This window comes from Alosa pseudoharengus, unplaced genomic scaffold (assembly GCF_046254945.1).
Source record: "Alosa pseudoharengus isolate Yale_2024_CS ecotype anadromous, Long Island Sound unplaced genomic scaffold, YU_APseudo_1.1 YU_APseudo_1.1_scf_6, whole genome shotgun sequence".
NCBI classification, from domain to species: Eukaryota; Metazoa; Chordata; class Actinopteri; order Clupeiformes; family Clupeidae; genus Alosa; species Alosa pseudoharengus.
This window is the reverse complement of record NW_027468848.1, coordinates 3,879,142-3,898,089: the sequence shown is the minus strand read 5'-3', so window position 1 is coordinate 3,898,089 and position 18,948 is coordinate 3,879,142. Positions and strand designations below refer to the sequence as shown.

The 18,948-nt window shown below is 41.7% G+C and overlaps 2 protein-coding genes across 2 annotated transcripts in view; one reads left to right on the top strand and one right to left on the bottom strand.

Annotated features, from left to right (window-relative positions):
- The first annotated feature begins 3,290 nt into the window (after positions 1 to 3,290).
- LOC143106430 (uncharacterized) overlaps positions 3,291 to 18,948 on the top strand; it is a 41,345-nt gene continuing 25,687 nt past the window's right edge. Inside the window, exons 1-4 of the mRNA XM_076270702.1 lie at positions 3,291 to 3,337; positions 6,630 to 6,743; positions 8,296 to 8,409; positions 9,894 to 9,969. Of these exons, the coding sequence (XP_076126817.1) occupies positions 3,318 to 3,337; positions 6,630 to 6,743; positions 8,296 to 8,409; positions 9,894 to 9,969 (324 nt within the window). The 5' untranslated portion in view covers positions 3,291 to 3,317. The remainder of the gene's footprint in view (positions 3,338 to 6,629; positions 6,744 to 8,295; positions 8,410 to 9,893; positions 9,970 to 18,948) is intronic.
- LOC143106386 (uncharacterized) lies at positions 16,682 to 18,387 on the bottom strand. The gene is made up of 2 exons (XM_076270659.1): positions 17,463 to 18,387; positions 16,682 to 16,719 (listed from the first exon to the last, which is right to left on the bottom strand). Exons 1-2 carry the CDS (start codon positions 18,385 to 18,387, stop codon positions 16,682 to 16,684), a joined length of 963 nt encoding a protein of 320 aa, XP_076126774.1.

Below are 18,948 nucleotides of genomic sequence, written 5' to 3'. Positions count from 1 at the left end.
TGCCTGATTGTGGTTAGCTTAGTGATTAACATTATTCATCTTCCACTCTAAAAAAAAAGTCAGATTCTAGAATGCTACGTAGCTGCTCTGAAATCTTTGTACCATTCATTGTAGGTCATGGAAATTCTGTTTTTTTGGAAAGTCAAGGAAAAGTCACAGAATTTAACATTTGAATTAGAGTGGGAACCCTGTGTTTAGGTGTAGGGAGTTGGCACACATGTTGTTCTCTGCAAAAAAGTTCTACATATCATCCCTTACCCAGGCTGCTCTACCTTATTATAGTCTTCCTGATTGCCTTGAGACTGAGTGCAAGTTAACTACACATGCGACAAAACCCCCAGGAGACAGTAACTGCTCCTGTAATGCTTCTGTTTCAGCTGCCTCCACTGTTTCAACTGACTGTCTGAGATTAATCACGAGAAGAGCCGTCATTATGCCACCTTTCCTAGTTTACACTTATTCTTTGACAAAAACTAGATTTAGATTGTTTAACGTTAATCACTCCACTGAAATACTCCTATTGTATAACCAAGGGTGCCTGTTTCAAAAGTTAACTGATGGTCATATCAACCAAAATTTGTCAGTTAATCTGTAACTTATCTTCCAGTCCACAAAGCTTCAATTTACATTTATGGCCTGCAATAGAACTTGGCTAGAGGTCACAATGTAATCAGCTGACAGCGATAAAACCCAGCGATAAAACAGTGCATATCAACTTATATCCCAGGTGAATTTTCCACAGCTGCATGTCAATGCTCCTCCGACATTGTTTGCAGCTCCAACAACATGGTGCAGAGTTTTGAGGGGTCTGTGATGTAAGCTTGTGTTAAAGAATCCAGACAAAGACGGCAGAATGCCTGTCTGTGTACCAATGCAGTGTTTTGGTTAAAAATGTGAAAGCAGCCTTACCTGATTTCACAGTCAAGAAAATCTGAAATGAACAGAAGAGGAACAGTAGCCTCAGCATGTTGATGCATGTATCAGTTGCTGCTTTCAGTTCATCTGATGGTATTTTGTGCTTCCAGTATCTGCCTCTTTCACCAGTGGGACTTCATGTGATATTCTATTCTTCACTGAAACGTTTTGTTAGAAAAACTCCAGCCACACTCCAGATATTGCATTTGTGTCCTTGTTGTTATATTTTCATCTGTATAACAGGTCATCTCTCCACTCCCTCGTTAACCTTCGCCCTGTCAATCAGAAGTCTCAAAAACAATCTGATAAAGTATGGGACAATGACAGCATGCAGTTTTGTTCAGACAGTGGATTGATTTTATCTAGTAAGGTACTGTTGCCAAATGACAGTTATACTTATATTAGCAAGGCCTGACACTCAAGTCCTGTCTAGACCACTGCATTTGTGCAGTGGATGCCCATGATGTCATCGATATGATGAAAATTGAATATGATCAGGCTACTACAGACCATATACCCTTTTTCATGGTGTTGAACACAGGCAACTTAGCAGTGCTGTTGCCTGTGGATTATGGCATTGATGTAGGGAAAATAGATTGGTCAAAATTGTCTAAGAAAGATCTTAATAAATATGTCAATCATTCTGATGCTTTGCTGGGTAATATTAAGCTCCAAAAAGATGCCTTATTGTGTCGGGATATGAATTGTAAGAATGTACAACACTGTGAGGAATTATGTTCTCTGTATGAAGCTATTGTTGAGTCTCTTGGTATCTCGAGCAGGCCTCTATATAAACATAGGGCAAAAGTGAGCAATGCTAAGCCAGGTTGGAGGTATCATGTAGAAGAGCTTCATGCAGAGGCCTGAAGAGCTTTTAAAAAATGGGCTGAGTCAGGCAAAAGCAGACATGGTCCATTGTATGAAAATAAAAAAAGCACTAATGCTAGATTTAAATATGCACTTCGCTATATTAAAATAAATGAAAACACTATGAGGTCAGATTCACTGGCACGGAAGCTGCAAAAAAATAATGTTAATGACTTCTGGAAAGAAATAAAAACTATTAATAATTGCAAAACATCTCTTCCATCTAACATAGATGGTGTGAGTGGCTCTGTTGAAATATCACAGTAATGGCGGAAACAATATTATGAACAGCTAAAATGTGTAAAAAGTAATCTGTTTGTAGTGGATAATGTAGAGGTTAATGATGATGTTATTGTCACTTCTGCTGAAGTCCATGAAGCAATATTGACGTTAAGAGATAATAAGGCCTGTGGTCTGGATAATATTACAGCTGAACACATTAAACTTGCCAGTAAGAAACTGTCCTCTGGTGGCTATATGCTACACAGGTTTTTTTTTTTCATTATTACCTGATTCTACTGTATGCTCTCTGTTGTGCTTGTACCAGTTATCAAAGATAAAGTGTGGAAGCTGAACAGTTCAGATAACTACAGGCCAATAGCTCTGGCCAGTGTCATGTCCAAAGTGCTGGAGACAGTTCTACTGTGTAGGCTTGAGAGGTATATCCTGTCTACTGATAACCAATTTGGTTTTAAACGAAAGCATGGCACTGATTCATGTATTTTTGCACTAAAGGAAATTTTAGATAAATAGACAAAATTCCACAATGTTCATGTGCTTCATTGATACTTCTAAAGCATTCAATCGTGTTAATCATGATAAATTATTTTTAAAGTTGTCTAAAAGTGGGGTCACTGCTTTTTTAATTAGAAATGGTCTATTGGTACTCGCATCAGACAATGAGAGTGAGATGGGGGAATGTAACATCAGATCCATTCCAAGTGACTAATGGTGTTCGGCAGGGCGGAATTCTGTCTCCTTTTCTTTTTAATATATATATGAATGATTTGTCCTCAATCTTCAATACATGTGGTACAGGTTGTAGAGTTGGTGACTCACTAATTAATCACCTTATGTACGCAGATGATTTGGTCATTTTTAGTCCATATAGTGCTGGTCTCCAGCTACTGAGAATATGCACACAGTGCACAAAATTGTCTGCTAAATGATACCGCAACCATAACTACAACATGCCTGTGCATTCACGCCCTGAGGAGAACAGCCCCAATTCAAAGTAAACCATTAACACAGGTGTGCGCAAGCGGAAGCAACACTGCCAAGGGAAAAGCGGTTAACAGAAGACGGCGCGTCACTCTTAGAAGGCAAAGTAAAATAGTAGCCTACTGCAAATTACATTTTTAAATACAGACTACGACGATGAGTATTTCACAGTGAAGTGTTTGCTCATTTCTTCTCATCTGACGGAGCGCAATGAGTACCTGATGGAGCAATGCCAGACTGCTAACTCATTCCTGACACACGCCACATTTACATACAGGAGGCAAAGGTAACAGGAGGCAAGCGTGTGACCTCGAATGGCGCAGAGAGAAAAAAGGTTTGAACTACATTTTTATACGACTTTAACTTTACAATAGGGATAGTTTCAGTAGATATATTAGTAGCCTAGCCTAGGTTACATCTGACATGGGTAATTGTTATAATCACTTCATGTTTACTTAACAGTGGAGGCCTCTTCAGTCAATAGCTTCAGTCAATCGCTTTATTCAATCGCTACTCCAGCTCCATTTTGGGAAAGAGATTCGTTCGAGAGATTCCTGTATAATATAGTTGCATTTTTTGAACCCAGAAATGTTGAGTAAGCCTGCCTTAAAGTTTTATTGCAAAAATGTCATCTATAGGCCTAGTGGATGGAATTCAGCTTGGTTGCTAGAAGTTGCACTTTGGACATTTGCATAATCAGCATCATAAGATAAGGGGAGACACTATAGGTGAATAGGGTAAACATTTTAAATAATAGAAATCACCATGACACTTTTTCAGTTGATTACTTATGTTCAGATGAGGAAAAAAATGTATTTCATGTTTTTTTCTATTTAATGTCTAAATATGCAAATGAGAACTATCTCATAAAATATACACTAACAAACAAAATCAGATTGAGTAATAAAGCCAGGCTCAAAATAAATATTCCAGGGAAACCACATACTTGGGGGTCTGAGTTGGTGAAATCCTTTAAGGAACCTGGTCAGGAGGCAGTGTTGACCTGTTACACCACTCTGGCCTTCATCGTGCCCATATGAAGAAAATGATTGATTTTATTCAAGTGGTTAGACTATAAGGCAGGTGTTGCAGTAAAAAGTCCAACAAGCTCTTTAATTAAGCATAGGTGTATTCAGGCAGGCAGCCTGCCATGCTTTGTAATGGCACAAACTGAGCCCTGAGGAGTGGGAGTCCTGGGTATTACTGTAGGCTTCAGGGGGTATGTTGAGACTGGAGCTGTAACCTCAGATAGATTAAGGAATTAAGTTCCCCTTGCAAAAGAACTACAGCATGCACGCACACACACACACACACACACACACACACACACACACACACACACACACACACACACACACACACTCACACAATCCTGCACTTTTTATCCACATGTAGTTTGTAGTTCAACTCCAGATGGAAATGTCATTGTTAGATGTATTGCAATTCATAGTGGAAGAGTAAAGTGAGTGTTTTAAACTAATGTTTAAAAGTGACATGATCTAATAATGTTTTTGAAATATATGCAAATGAGTGCATATTTAATGAGATAGGGGCAGCCGTGGCCAACTGGTTAGTGCTTCGGACTTGTATCCGGAGGGTTGCCGGTTCGAACCCCGACCAGTAGGAACGGCTGAAGTACCCTTGAGCAAGGCACCTAACCCCTCACTGCTCCCCGAGTGCCGCTGTAGCAGGCAGCTCACTGCGTCGGGATTAGTGTGTGCTTCACCTCACTGTGTGTTCACTGTGTGCTGAGTGTGTTTCACTAATTCACGGATTGGGATAAATGCAGCGACCAAATTTCCCTCACGGGATCAAAAAGATTATATACTTACTTATACTTAGATAGGTCCTCATTTGCATATTTGAACATTAAAATAGAAAAAATATGTAATACATTTTGTTCTCACCTTAACATAAGTAATCAACTGAGAAAGTGTCATGGCGATAGCTATAATTTAAAACCCTTTTCACCTGTAGTGTCTTGTGTTAATGATCTTACTATGCTGATTAGGCAAATTGCCCAAAGTGCAACTTTTAGCAACCAAGTTGAATTCCATCCACTAGGCCTATAGATGACATTTCTGCAATAAAACTTTTCAACACTCTGGGTTTATTATTGTCCCTATGGCAACTAGACTAGCAGGCTGTAATGCGTGGAGGCGTATGCAGCGATCATGAAGCGATCTTGGAGTAGATGGTATGGGAGTTTACGGAGGAAAAAGAGACATTGCTGGTGCTTGGAGTAGATGGTATGGGTATTTGGTTGGGAGTTGAGTTTGTGGTCAACTATTGTTCCAAGGTATCTATACGTGTCAACCCTCTATATTGACTGATTGGTCACATACAGAGTGGGGGTGGTGGAGGGGGCCTTATAGAAATCTAGTATCAGAGTGGGGTGGTGGAGGGGCCTTATAGAAATCTAGTATCAGAGTGGGGGTGGTGGAGGGGCCTTATAGAAATCTAGTATCAGAGTGGGGTGGTGGAGGGGCCTTATAGAAATCTAGTATCAGAGTGGGGTGGTGGAGGGGCCTTATAGAAATCTAGTATCAGAGTCGGGGTGGTGGAGGGGGCCTTATAGAGTATCAGAGTGGGGTGGTGGAGGAGGCCTTATAGAAATCTAGTATCAGAGTCGGGGTGGTGGAGGGGGCCTTATAGAGTATCAGAGTGGGGTGGTGGAGGAGGCCTTATAGAAATCTAGTATCAGAGTCGGGGTGGTGGAGGGGGCCTTATAGAGTATCAGAGTGGGGGTGGTGGAGGAGGCCTTATAGAGTATCAGAGTGGGGATGGTGGAGGAGGCCTTATAGAGTATCAGAGTGGGGGTGGTGGAGGAGGCCTTATAGAAATCTAGTATCAGTTCTTTGGTATTATACTGTAGCTGGGCTTTTCTACCCATAATGTGCTTTTGGGTTATTGTGTGTAAAGTTGTATAATAGCATGGATCATACTTAGGAATACATAGGAGGGTTAATGTGGGTTAACAGACAATGACCCACTGTAGGGAGAGACTATGTTTCTTTCTGTCTGAAGTCAATGAAAGGAGGAAGGCACTCCTATCCTGGCTCGTGCAAATTGAGTTTGGCAAAGTACTGGAAGTGCTCAACACATAGGGAGAACAGCACAGCTACTAAGACTAAGGCTTATTACGTAATTATACCACAACTAGGGAGAACAGTACAGCTACTAAGACTAAGGCATATTGCTTAATTATACCACAACTAGGGAGAACAGTACAGCTACTAAGACTAAGGATTATTGTTTAATTATACCACAACTAGGGAGAACAGCACAGCTACTAAGACTAAGGCTTATTGTTTAATTATACCACAACTAGGGAGAACAGCACAGCTACTAAGACTAAGGCTTATTGTTTAATTATACCACAACTAGGGAGAACAGCACAGCTACTAAGACTCCGCTTTGCGTCGTGCCTAGCAACGCCCCTTAGCTGTTCTAAAATGTGTGGAACTTACGGCCTCTCTGGGCTTATTGCTTAATTATAACACAACAGACATGCCAATTATTATCACAATGCATAGTTATACATCTTCAGGATATTTTTAACATGAAATACCATGTAACATGTATGATATGTCAACTGAAGAATGGATGTTTTTTTTATTCCACAGCTCATTCCATCATGAGAGGCCTCCATCACCTGTGCCCACTTGTGTGTCCATGAAGAGTGACCAGTCAGAGGATCGCCTCATAGACTTCAAAGATGATGTCACAGATGGAACAAGGCAAGTTCTTAAACAGACTCATAGAATGAGCACTCTGTGACTGGATTGTTGAAATGTTCACAGCTTACAATAAAATTGATTAAAACAGTGAGGATAGATGAGCAAATCAAGTCGTATTGCTCAAACTGACAGTGTTGCTAACTGTGTTGACAATGTTGGCCCTCTCATTAGTGAGCTCCTATTATGAAGTATGAATTATTTCATTATGTGTGTGTATGTGTGACAAGGGCATGGCCTTAACACACACAACAAGGTTTATGTTAACTGAGCACATTTTGCTGACAAATTCAGAAGGCTGTTTCAGATGCATGGTTTATACTGTATATAAATCTAATGTGGTTTATAAGGCTCAAATCATCTGTCATTAGCATTAAAGGTGTACTATGCAGGTTTAGGTATTTTTGGCGAGTGTAGAGCTCCATCTAGAGTCACAATGTATTTATATGTTACTCTGCTATTGTAAACAGCAAACTTCTCGGGACTAATCCCCCCTGTACACAATGCAAATGCTTTTGTTGTGGAGGTGATCCGAAGGATCAAACCGAAGATCTGCCCTGGCTGCAGCGCTTCGAAATTAGCTATAAAGCTAACCCATGGGGCAAGCATTTAAGCGCGTTAGGGACCTCTAAACACAGTCAGAAAACCATTCCAAGACCTATGGAACACGAGTTGCTTCCTTACGAGACACCACAGTGCTCGTTTAATGCAAATAGTGTGGAGAAACATTATAAACGTTGTGCTTTTGCGTGGAGTCACTCACCTCAGATTACTCCGTTGACATACCCTTAGTTCGTTGCAGAGCGGACATGCGCTCAGCCACTAGCCACAGAAACGAAAACCTTTTCCTTGGTGTTTTGATTTGTTTGCAAAAAGAAACGATTGTGCAGTGCAGTCATCATGTCCATAGTTATGATTACTGTATGTAACGACAGTAAGATTCCTTGACTAGCCTATGTGACAGCTGAACCTGAGTTAAAAATGGCCGGATTTCCCCTTTAACAACAGCAAAAACTATCTCTAAAGAGCTTTACATGTATCTACTGACAAGGTAATGTTTCACGATTCTCACGAGATTTGGTGGGGCGCTGCTCTTGGAAGTTGCATGGCTGGTTTTCTCGGTAGGGACTCACTACGTCTATGCTGTATAGCTATGCTAAGTGAACAATTCGCCTATTACAAGTTCATATACCATCAAATTGGCTTCATTAAGGTGAAAATCTTGCATAGTGTGCCTTTAACATCATTCAAAGCTAATGCTATTTCTAGGCCCATCACCATGCAGGTGCTGTAAAGAATTCCCAATCGTTAGTGTCCAGACTCTATTCACTTCTTGAATGAGTTTGGTAACCATTCCATGTAATTTATGTTACAGAGGAAGCACAATCCATTACAGAGAAAATAATAATAATAACAAAACAACTGTTATTTTTACATTAGACATGGCAATCATTATCACACTGCAGTTTTACATTTTGAGGATATTTTTAACATGAAATACCATGTAACATGTATGATATGTTAACTGAAGAATGGATGTTTTTTTATGCCACAGCTCATTCCATCATGAGAGGCCTCCATCACCTGTGCCCACTTGTGTGTCCATGAAGAGTGACCAGTCAGAGGATCGCCTCATAGACTTCAAAGATGATGTCACAGATGGAACAAGGCAAGTTCTTAAACAGACTCATAGAATGAGCACTCTGTGACTGGATTGTTGAAATGTTCACAGCTTACAATAAAATTGATTAAAACAGTGAGGATAGATGAGCAAATCAAGTCGTATTGCTCAAACTGACAGTGTTGCTAACTGTGTTGACAATGTTGCCACTCTCATTAATGACCTCCTATTATGAAGTATGAATTATTTCATTGTGTGTGTATGTGTGACAAAAGCAGGGCCTTTAACACACAACACGGTTTATGCTATACGGACCGAATGACAAATTAGCTAATTTACTGTTTTGCTGACAAATTCAGAAGGCTGTTTCAGATGAATAGTTTGAGTCTAATGTGGCATGTGAGATATAGTCTAAAGAAATCACTTGTCTATTTTTGTAAGCATTCCATATACATCACCAGATGTACAGTAATGTCCACTTTAAGGCGAGCACATGAAAAACTATTCTGGCAAGTTTGCTTAAAACAAAAAAACAATATTATTTAATTTATTTCTACTGCTTATATTATGATGTGGATGCATTGAAATCAGTGTGTGTTGTTTTGCCTTTAAAGATAGGGTTGGTGATAATAGAGAAACACTATATTTGAACTCAAGCAGATAATAAATAGACCCCTTCTTTCAGTGCTCCATGGGTGCCAACTAACAGCAGCAGTTTGATTGGATGTAGTAGTGTTGTCTCATGAGGAAGTTTCTCCAACACACATATTGCACACTGCCCTCTCCCCACATACACAGCACACTATCCCATCTCCCTTGTCATCCCCCCCAACACACACACCAAGACCCCTAGCAGTTGGGTTAGCCCCTTGAGCCGTGGATATGCCCAAGGTTTCTTCCTTGGTAAGGGAGTTTTTCCTTGCCCCTGTTGCTCTTGGGTGCTCCTTGTTGGTGCCCCCCCCCATCCCAATCCTCCCCCACCTTTCTTATGCAGCCCTTGCCACTTAATCTACTAAACCCCTCTTCTATTGCACTTTTTACCCCCCCCCCCCCCCCCCCATAAATGCACAAATAGGCTGACACCAGACTTAATTTCACTGCATTTCTTACTTCCAGTAACTATATGCATGTGACAATAAACTTCCTTGTATCCTTGTATCCTTGTTGTGTGTGTGCAGGTGCACACTCTTTAATTGTGTTTATGGAGCCAACTGTGTGTGCAAACCCCCCAAAAAAGTTTCAGAATAAATTTCAGAATAATCTCCTGGTGAAGCATGAAAGACTGTTAGATGGCTTACAAACACTATTCCTTTAATGTTAATTACTCAAACACTGTTCCTTTAATGCTAAATACTCAAACACTATTCTGTTAATGCTTAATACTCAAACACTATTCCTTTAATGCTAAATACTCAAACACTATTCCTTTAATGCTGAATACTCAAACACTATTCCTTTAATGCTAAATACTCAAACACTGTTCCTTTAATGCTAAATACTCAAACACTATTCCTTTAATGCTAAATACTCAGGGGCCAAAATGAAGGAAGCAAACCTGATGCCGTCAGTGACCAGTTCACCCAGGAGGACCTCAAGCACATATTCCAGGTTTGGATGAAACCATATAGTACTTTGCACTGGTGCACTGTTTGCACACAATAATAATACTGATAGATAATAATATTTTCATTATTAATATGACACTGGTTATTATGACTAGCGTGTAGAGAGGCGTGTAGCGTGTACAGAGGCGTGTAGAAATACACACCCACTGAGAGCTTGAAGTCTCACCTTTCAAACGAGCCATTGTATGTGTTCATAGCTATAACACAGAATATGCTGTGGCTGTACAAAAATCATCAACAATGGTCTAGATTGCTGTCACTCTAGGACAAAGCTTCCGAAAACAGCTTGGCATTCAATGAGTTAAAAATGAAAAAACAAAAATGAGGTGTTGTAATCACAGGTGTCTTTGACATATTCAAAATTGCACAACATTTGTAAAAGTGTATGATTATTATGTAGTTTCGTGGAATTCCGTTCAGGGGGGGCCATATAATAAATTAATTTATGTGTACATTTAGTGACTGTACACCAATCAGCCTGTAGATGGTGGAGTTGAGCAAAAAGTTTCCAGTACTTATTGCATTTCTACTTCGCATGAACACACTGTTGCGTTTTGTGTCCACTCTGGTGTCTACGGGGCTCCCGTAACACAGTAGAGATCGCTACTCCTGTAGGTGTGGGTGCGCTCGTCTTCGGACTGTGAGGATTTCACAGGGTAAAAGAGGAGGTATGCGTTTTGTGACTACTCTGGTGTCTAAAGGGATTCCCTTTAACACAGTTGAGATCGCTACTCCTGTGTGTAATTGTCTTCGGACTGTGATAATATCACAGGGTAAAAGAGGAAGTATCTTTCAGTGTATGTGTCTCATGCGAGGGCCCCTTTTCAACGGGTTTAGGATGTACGATAGGGTTGACTTTGTTGAGAGGTTTTCTCTATCTGAATCAAATTCCCTAATTTGGGGTTTGGGGGCTAAGGAAGGTGGACTACTTCAGAGTCACTTTCTATCTCTTAGTCGCTGTTCCCTATTCCCTTGGTTCGTACTTCAATATGTGGTTAACTTCACTAAAAGAGGAAGATATTCAGAGCTGTATTTGCAAGAGTTGTTTGTCATCAAAATCTGAGAGAGGTCAAAAACTCACTACGGACGTTCGTCTGGCCGTCCAGATTTGAGAGAAAATCAACTACCCTATTATTTGGGGAATCTTGTCAAAATTAAATCAAAGCTCCTTTTTATGACAATTCTTGTAACATATAAGCACTTCAATTGACCACAACGGATCTATAACCGTTTAAGTCCTATCTCTAAATACACATGTATTGATCAGACAGATTTCCGTATCCTCGCTTGGGTGTGTGATGTGCGTTTAGACCACAACGGGTCCTAGACCTTAGTTTCACAAACAATTTTTCACAACAAATAAATTTGCTAACAAAGCCTATTTGGTTTTTTGTCTGCCCTGGAGCATAGAACTTTCCTTCCTAAATGCCTGGCTGAGTTCTCTACTCCTGTGTGTGTCAGTGCGTGCGCAGTATATTTTTTTTGCCCATATACAGTGTCTTAGAAAGTAGCCCTCAAACGGACGCTTACTCACCCGGAGCGAAGATTTTTGGGCGTGGCCCATGTTGCAAGGTGTCCGGGGTTCTCAGCAACACAGGAGAGGCAGAAAAATACGAGAAAACGCTAGACGGTCTTTTTACAAACCCCTAATCAAAGGTTAGGATTTTTACTTTTATTAAATACAAATAAAAAAATACGAAGAAAGAAAACTGTCTAAGTCTATAAGCAAAATGCTTGATCCAAAGAAAAAAAAAGATCAAAGAGCCCTGAACAAGGGGCCGTTCTCTTTTTATACCCCTCTCGGTCAGATAGAACATGTCCAAATTAGGTATTGTGTCTTGCCATGAAATATTGGTTCTGCTTTTTTGTTTTTTGTTTGGTTGCCAGTCAGCTTTTTGTTGTGCTGACAAACAGTTTCTTACAGCTGGTACATTATGTTCTTACATTCTGTCTTTACATCTTGTTCAAAGCACATCTCATTTAGCATACAGTAACACACTTTAATTCTAACACAACCCTTTTATATCTAAGCAAACACATTTTATGTAGCAAAACATTTTAAGTTTTATAAGCAAACTTATAATTATATATATTTAAGAAAAAACACTCTTTAAGTTTAAGCAAAATCATAACAGGTTATTCTAGCAAAAACAATTTATGCTTTTAATTAAGAAAACACACTTCAATTTTAAGCTTCTAAGTTTTTAAACATTATAAGTTTAACTTTGTTTCACACTGGTTGTCTATCATTATCTTGCCGCATTTGCACATTTTTATTTGTTTTAGAGCAAGCTGGATTTATGCAGTAATATGACTAAAAATATTTTAATAGCAAATTATGATTCTCATTATTAATTATTATCACATCTTCACATTTGTATAGTCACGCTACAACACACACGGGCAAATCACAACAAAGCCCCACTGTAATGAAATATTCCAGGAATGCACATACCCCAGCCCACCACCAAATATGGTAAACAGGTGAAATCTGTGCAACCACTTCACGCAACTCAGCTACAGGAAGTCCATCTTCATAATAGCGGTGTCACAATACCAAATGTAGCCCCTCTTATTCCCGCACTGGTCAATAAGTGGACTAGAATTGGGTTCGTAACACTAATGTCTAGAATAATGTCTCGTCTTAACTTTTAAAGGCACACAGTGAGTGGAGACTAACCAATTTTATCATAAACCAGTATTTATTAAACACCACAGTTTAGGAATGGATATTATATGACATAGGTATTAGTGTGGCCTATAGTTGCCAATACTAACTTAAGTAGTGCCTGGCACCTTTACTCTCCTAAGGATAATATTATTATTTGGACAATATTATTATTTTGAAAAACTGAAACTGAACTGACCGTTTTCAAATATGGTTTTACCCGGCCATATACTCCATACAACACAGCATTAATACACTCTTAATGTTTGCATTGAACACCAATGAAACAAATAGTCAGCACTGTAAGTAGGATAAACGAGTGGCCACTCTGAACATAACTGAGCTATATCTTACATTTAGCACTTCACCTTGAAATTAAAATACAAAAGCCGGCTGTATCAAACAAAATAAAACAATATGAAATAAAACGTTGCAGGCCTGTTAGTATCGAACGGTGGTACGTTGTAGGCTACTCACAGTCTCTTGATTTACAAACGTGCGTGCCCGTCACTTTCTTCTGACAACTTCAACTCAAAATGGCTGCGCCGACCAGGTGGCTTTTCCCTCGTTGCCGGAGGAACCACTGGCTTTCCCCTGGTCACCAGTGGCGCTATCCGGGCGGCTGTTGTCCCTCGCAGGCTACTCAGTGGAACCCCAACGTGTCCGGAAACGTGGGGCGCTAACTGAGCAGCTTTCTTCACTATCCATAAAACACCTCAGCGAGATGAATTAGGCTACTAAACTAATGGTCGGGCTAAAATTAGGCTATCCCTGGAGACGGCAACTAGGCTCCACCTTACACGATAACTAGCAAGAGGCTAGATTACTCTTCCTCGCTGTGAGGGCTAAACTTTGTCATAAAAGTAAACAATCAAAAAGACTATACAAGGACATACCCGTAATGCCTTCTGCTAAGCATTAAAGCACTATAACTCAGACTGTGTGACGGTGGCTTTTATATATCAAACCACTCGATTTCAACTGAAAACATACGTCTTTTTGGCAACTCCTCTCATTAATAATACCCAAGCTTCTCTTCCCTCTTCCCTTTCCTTTTTCCAACTTCTCCAACCAATAGGCTGGCGTGACGCATGAAATTACTCCCTATTTAGCCAATAAGACTACTGATTTTCCAACGTCATTACACCTTAACTACTAGGATTGTATTTATTATAGATTATGGTATTTCCATACTTCTATTTGGCCTCTATGTTTACTATCTCTATTTTTAAAACATAACTTAAGCACACCACATGAAATGTAACTAAATGGGCACTATTTTTAACTTAACTATTTTAGAATTAATTTTTAACATTGCACTTTTTGAATGCTTTTATCCCACTAGTCTAAATTTATAGAAAAAGATGAACTTTAGTAACACCCGGGTTACACTCCCCCCTTTCTAAATGTCTGAATGTCCCCATCAGACTGTGGGCGACAACTGGGGCTGGGTAAGATCTGAATGGTCAAACTTTCAGCAACTGGGTATCTCACGTCTTTGGTGATAGAGATTTTCATTCCTCTGTGCTGTATGACCAATGGCCGGTCAGATGGTTCTCCCAATTCGTCGTAACTGAACCGGAGTACTGGCTTAATAGTCCTCCTCTCTCTAGGGGGGCCATATTCTACTTCATTCCCACTTGAGTCATCACCACAAGGGATGCTTTCTGCATCACTTTGTGAGCTGGCAGCTGGAGCTTGAGTGGGCTTATGAGCATCAACACACTCATCATCTATTGGGTTATCATCCTCAGATTCTCTTGGCAAATTATCTTCCTCTCCATGTATATATCTCGTTCATTTTGGATGTCACTGTCCGATTCAGTAAGGGACTGACCATCTGTAGGCCTCGCTGGGACAGAAACTGTCTGTTCCCCAACATTTCTCACTGAAGACCCCAACGGTGCTTGGTGGGGTTCATTGGTCCCGGCAGCGCCAGGTACATATGGGTAGTCCTCTTCATCAGAAAAAGAGGAGTCTTGATCAGTAGCCCATGTCACATCTTCTTTGACTCCTAATGTCCGTTGACTCCGTGTCCGAACAGGTCTGTGGACAGGCGGTGTATTGAAACGGCTATTGTCCGAGGGGTCAGGTAGCCTCACTAAGTAGCCTATGGGCAGTAAGTGGTCTCGGTGCAGAGTCTTCACCACTCCTCTCCCATTCTCAGGCTTTACTCGATAGACAGGCAAATTGGGCAGTCTTTCCATGACAATGTATGGGAGAGAGTTCCATTTATCTTGGAGTTTGTGTTTACCGGTACCACCCAATGCGCGAACAAGAACTCTGTCTCCTGCTGCTAATGGCTGTGGTCGAACTGTTAGGTCATACGCCTTCTTGTTTCGCTGGTGATTTTTATTGGAGGCTTCCACAGCTAACTGGTAGGCATCCTTTAAGTCCTTTTGCAGGTTGGCCACAAATCGCTGATGTGACATCTCTTCCTCCTTGTCCAACAAAGTATTGAAACAAACATCCACAGGCAATCGTGACTCCCTGCCAAACATGAGGAAGTATGGGGAATAGCCTGTTGCATCATTTCTAGTGCAGTTGTAAGCATGCACAAGAAGCGCCACATGCTGACTCCAGCTTTGTTTCTTAACCGGGTCTAATGTACCTAGCATCGACATCAGAGTACGGTTAAATCGTTCAGGCTGCGGATCGCCTTGGGGGTGATAAGGTGTTGTTCTGGATTTCCGTATACCCAAGACACGCAGTAGCTCCTTAATTAACCGACTTTCAAAATCACGCCCCTGATCCGAATGGATCCGAGCTGGCAAGCCATAGTGTACAAAGAATTTTTCCACTAATACTCTAGCTACAGTAGGTGCTTTTTGGTCTCTGGTTGGGTAAGCCTGAGCATATCGAGTATAGTGATCTGTTACTACCAAGACATTGGAAATGCCACGGGAGTCTGGCTCAATTGACAGAAAATCAATGCATACCAGGTCAAGGGGGCCACTACTTGTAATCTGTTTAAGAGGCGCAGTCCTGTGGGGAAGAGTTTTTCGAGCCACACATCTCCCACAGGTTTTGACATAATTAGTGATGTCAGTGGCCATTCTAGGCCAATAAAATCGGTCCCTAGCTAGTTCAATGGTACGCTCAATCCCCAAATGTCCACCGTCATCATGTAATGACTTTAACACCTGAGAACGCAACTGTTTAGGGAGGACCAGCTGCAAGATCTCTTTCCCCAACACCCTGCTGGTTTTCCGATACAGTAGCCCATTCTTGTGCACTAAATGTGGCCACTCCTTTAGTAGTAACCGTAAGTCTGGATGATCATTGGGCGATTGAGCAGACACTTTCCCAATTTCCACTGCCCGTCTTACTTTGTTGATTACCACATCCTGATCCTGGGCTACCCGCAACTCCTCCACCCCAAACTGTTCTGACTGACTACCATTCACCCATGTGGGATAGGCATACATATCAGGAATGCTGTGGGGTGGTGCCCCCAAGTGGTCTACAAATTGCATAGCAGTCCAATCGGATCCCGACACACTGACTTGTTTGCACACTGCTTTTACTTCTGAAGGTGGTATCCACCCATCCTCCTCACTAGCAACATTCCTGGATAGGAGGTCAGCATCAATATTTTCCCGGCCTGGTCTGTACTGGATACCAAAGTCATATGTGGACAATGCTGCCAACCACTCTTGCAAATGGCGCCTTACCTCATCAATATCAGCCGGGGCAATACGTCTCGACCTCTCCCGAAATGGTCGTGTATCACTGAGCCTAATCCGATGTTCAACACCTCTAGCAAAGCCCACCTCCCACTCTTCTACAGAAAACACGTGAGTCCTCTCAGACAATTTCTGTGCTAGCCTATTTTTCCATGACTGGAAGAGGAGAAGTGCCGAAATCAAAAAGCCCTGGATCAATGTTCCCGTCAGTGTAATTACTCTGTTCAACGCCAGTCACAACATCAGCTTTGTGAATTTGTGCAATGACTGTTCCCTTGGGGATGGATCGCTCCTTCATGGAGACATTTTGTAAAAACACTATACAACAATCTTTATCTAACTCAGACGGTAACACTACACAGGGTGATGAAGCCACTCCCTGAGGAAGAGCATTGGAACTATCAATGACTAATATGGCAGGTTTTCCTGGTTCCTTAATGGTGGCTTTCCCAACAGCAAGACGTGCCTCCCCGGGGGTCAACTTAAGTGGTCCAGGCCCAATCCACTTCACTTGTCCCACACTGTAATCAGAGGGGGTGTCAAGGGCTTGCCGTGGAAGTGGTTTTGAATGGCTGGCATTCACCCTCAAAGACAGTGCTTGCTTGTGATTGGGTACATTCTGGGTTGACAATGGTCCATGCTGAAAGCATCTTGCATTTGTTCCAATAATCACCGGCACCTGATCTGGTCCTTGAGAGTCAGGACACACTAAAGCTAGCACAGTTTGTGTCTTCTCGCCCATTCGCTCATCTGGAAACTCCAAGTTTACTGCCACATAGCCTTTGTATGGGTAGCAAGTGTCACTCAAACCCCAAATACATAAGCTGGAGATAGGGTGAATGATAAGGTGGGACAGATGTTCATGGTACCATTTCTCAAAAATGATAGTGACAGTGGAGCCACTGTCAATCAAAGCACTACATAAATGCCCTTCTATTACCACTGGACTTAAAGAAGGTGTTCCGACCAGTCCCTTTGGCAGCCATGTGGATGTTGAGACATGTACTTCACTCTTCTTTACTATACAATTTGTGTCCTTGGATCCTGAATTTCCAGAAGGGACCTCCCTGTTCTCTCCCCTTTGTCTCCTCAAGGAACGAATTAAACGGGTGATAACTCGACCTGAGTCCTCTGGAGCATTGCAGCGTGTCGCCAAATGCCCATCTTCCCCACACCGATAGCAAAAGTATTCTCCTGTCCCATCAGCTGGAAGTTTCTTACTGCTGCTGGAGTCTCGACTGTTAATCGGTCCATCATACTCTCGTTTCCTCCATTCATCGGTATAAGACGGACGTGATTCACGATGACTTACTGCCATTATCTGGAGTTGGTGCTGCAAGTCAGTTACCTGCCTCTGTAACACTCGCACTTCACTGTCCTCGTCTACTGCAATGCTTCTCTGGACTAATGGGACCTCAGCTTCCTTAGGCTGTGGGGATGATTTTGCTTCTTTAGCAGTTAGTTTTGCAACAAGCACTCTGAGCTTGTCTACTTCTTGTCTCAACTTAAGGGCTTCAGTAGAACTGAGTTCTTCATCTTCCGTGGCACGAACCTGACGAACAGTTGTCTTAGTAATCACTGAACTAGCCTTCTGCCTTGCTGACTGTTGGTCCTCTTCCTCACGGATCTCAGTTAAAAGCTGCAGAAAGGAGGGGGGACTCTCTTTTCGTTCTCGGAGTCTTAGCTGCACTAACATTAAGTCAGATTCAACCGCCCCTCGCAAAAGTTGCTCTATACGTATACGGTCTCTCTGTTCCGCAGTTACTCCCCCTCTAAGAACTACCTTTGTCAATGCATGTTCTAGGCGGCGCAAATAATCAGAAAGTCTCTCTGCTGCCTTCTGGCGCAAAGCTCTAAAGGCATGGTACAGGTCTTCCCCTGACTCAGAGGATCCAAAAGCTCTTTCCAGTGCCCCAAGATAATCCTTAGGCGAAGCCTGGGGGTCGCTGGACCTTACAGCTTGAGCTATTTCCAGTGCAGGCCCCTTCAAACTTTCAATGACTCGTTTTCGCTTTTCGCTCACAGAGCACTCACACTCATCAACCATTAAGCGGGCTTGCATAAGCCAAGTGTCTAGAGTTTCCTCTCCAGCCGGAGTAGGAACACTGCCTGAGAAAGCACGTAAGCGTCGGAAAGCAGTATTCTCCGATGGCCCTGGCCGCGGCACTTTTTCTAGTATATCTCCTACAGTTTTTAACAGGACAGTAAATTGTGGATCCAAGGGAGATGGCTCAGCTGGGGTTGTTGACCGCCCTGGAGTACTCAAAGTCCATGGTTCACCTCCACTAACAGGCATCACCTCCAAAGGAATGACTGTGGTATTCGCCTGTTCACTACACACACATAACACCACAAGACCCTTTGTTTGCGGATCAAACATCCTGCCTCTCACTTTGACACGACCAAGTCGTTTGATGGTATTTAGGGTTTCTTCTATGGTTTCAGCAGTCAAGTCTTCTGGGACATTCTTTACCACTAATGCATAGTTGGGATCTACACCCTCCCCTTTGCACCAATTAAGAAGAAAAGCCATCTTGAATCTACTACTGTTTTTTTTTTTTTTTTGCAATATAATTCTACACTGTGCAAGGTTATATGTTGGGTTATT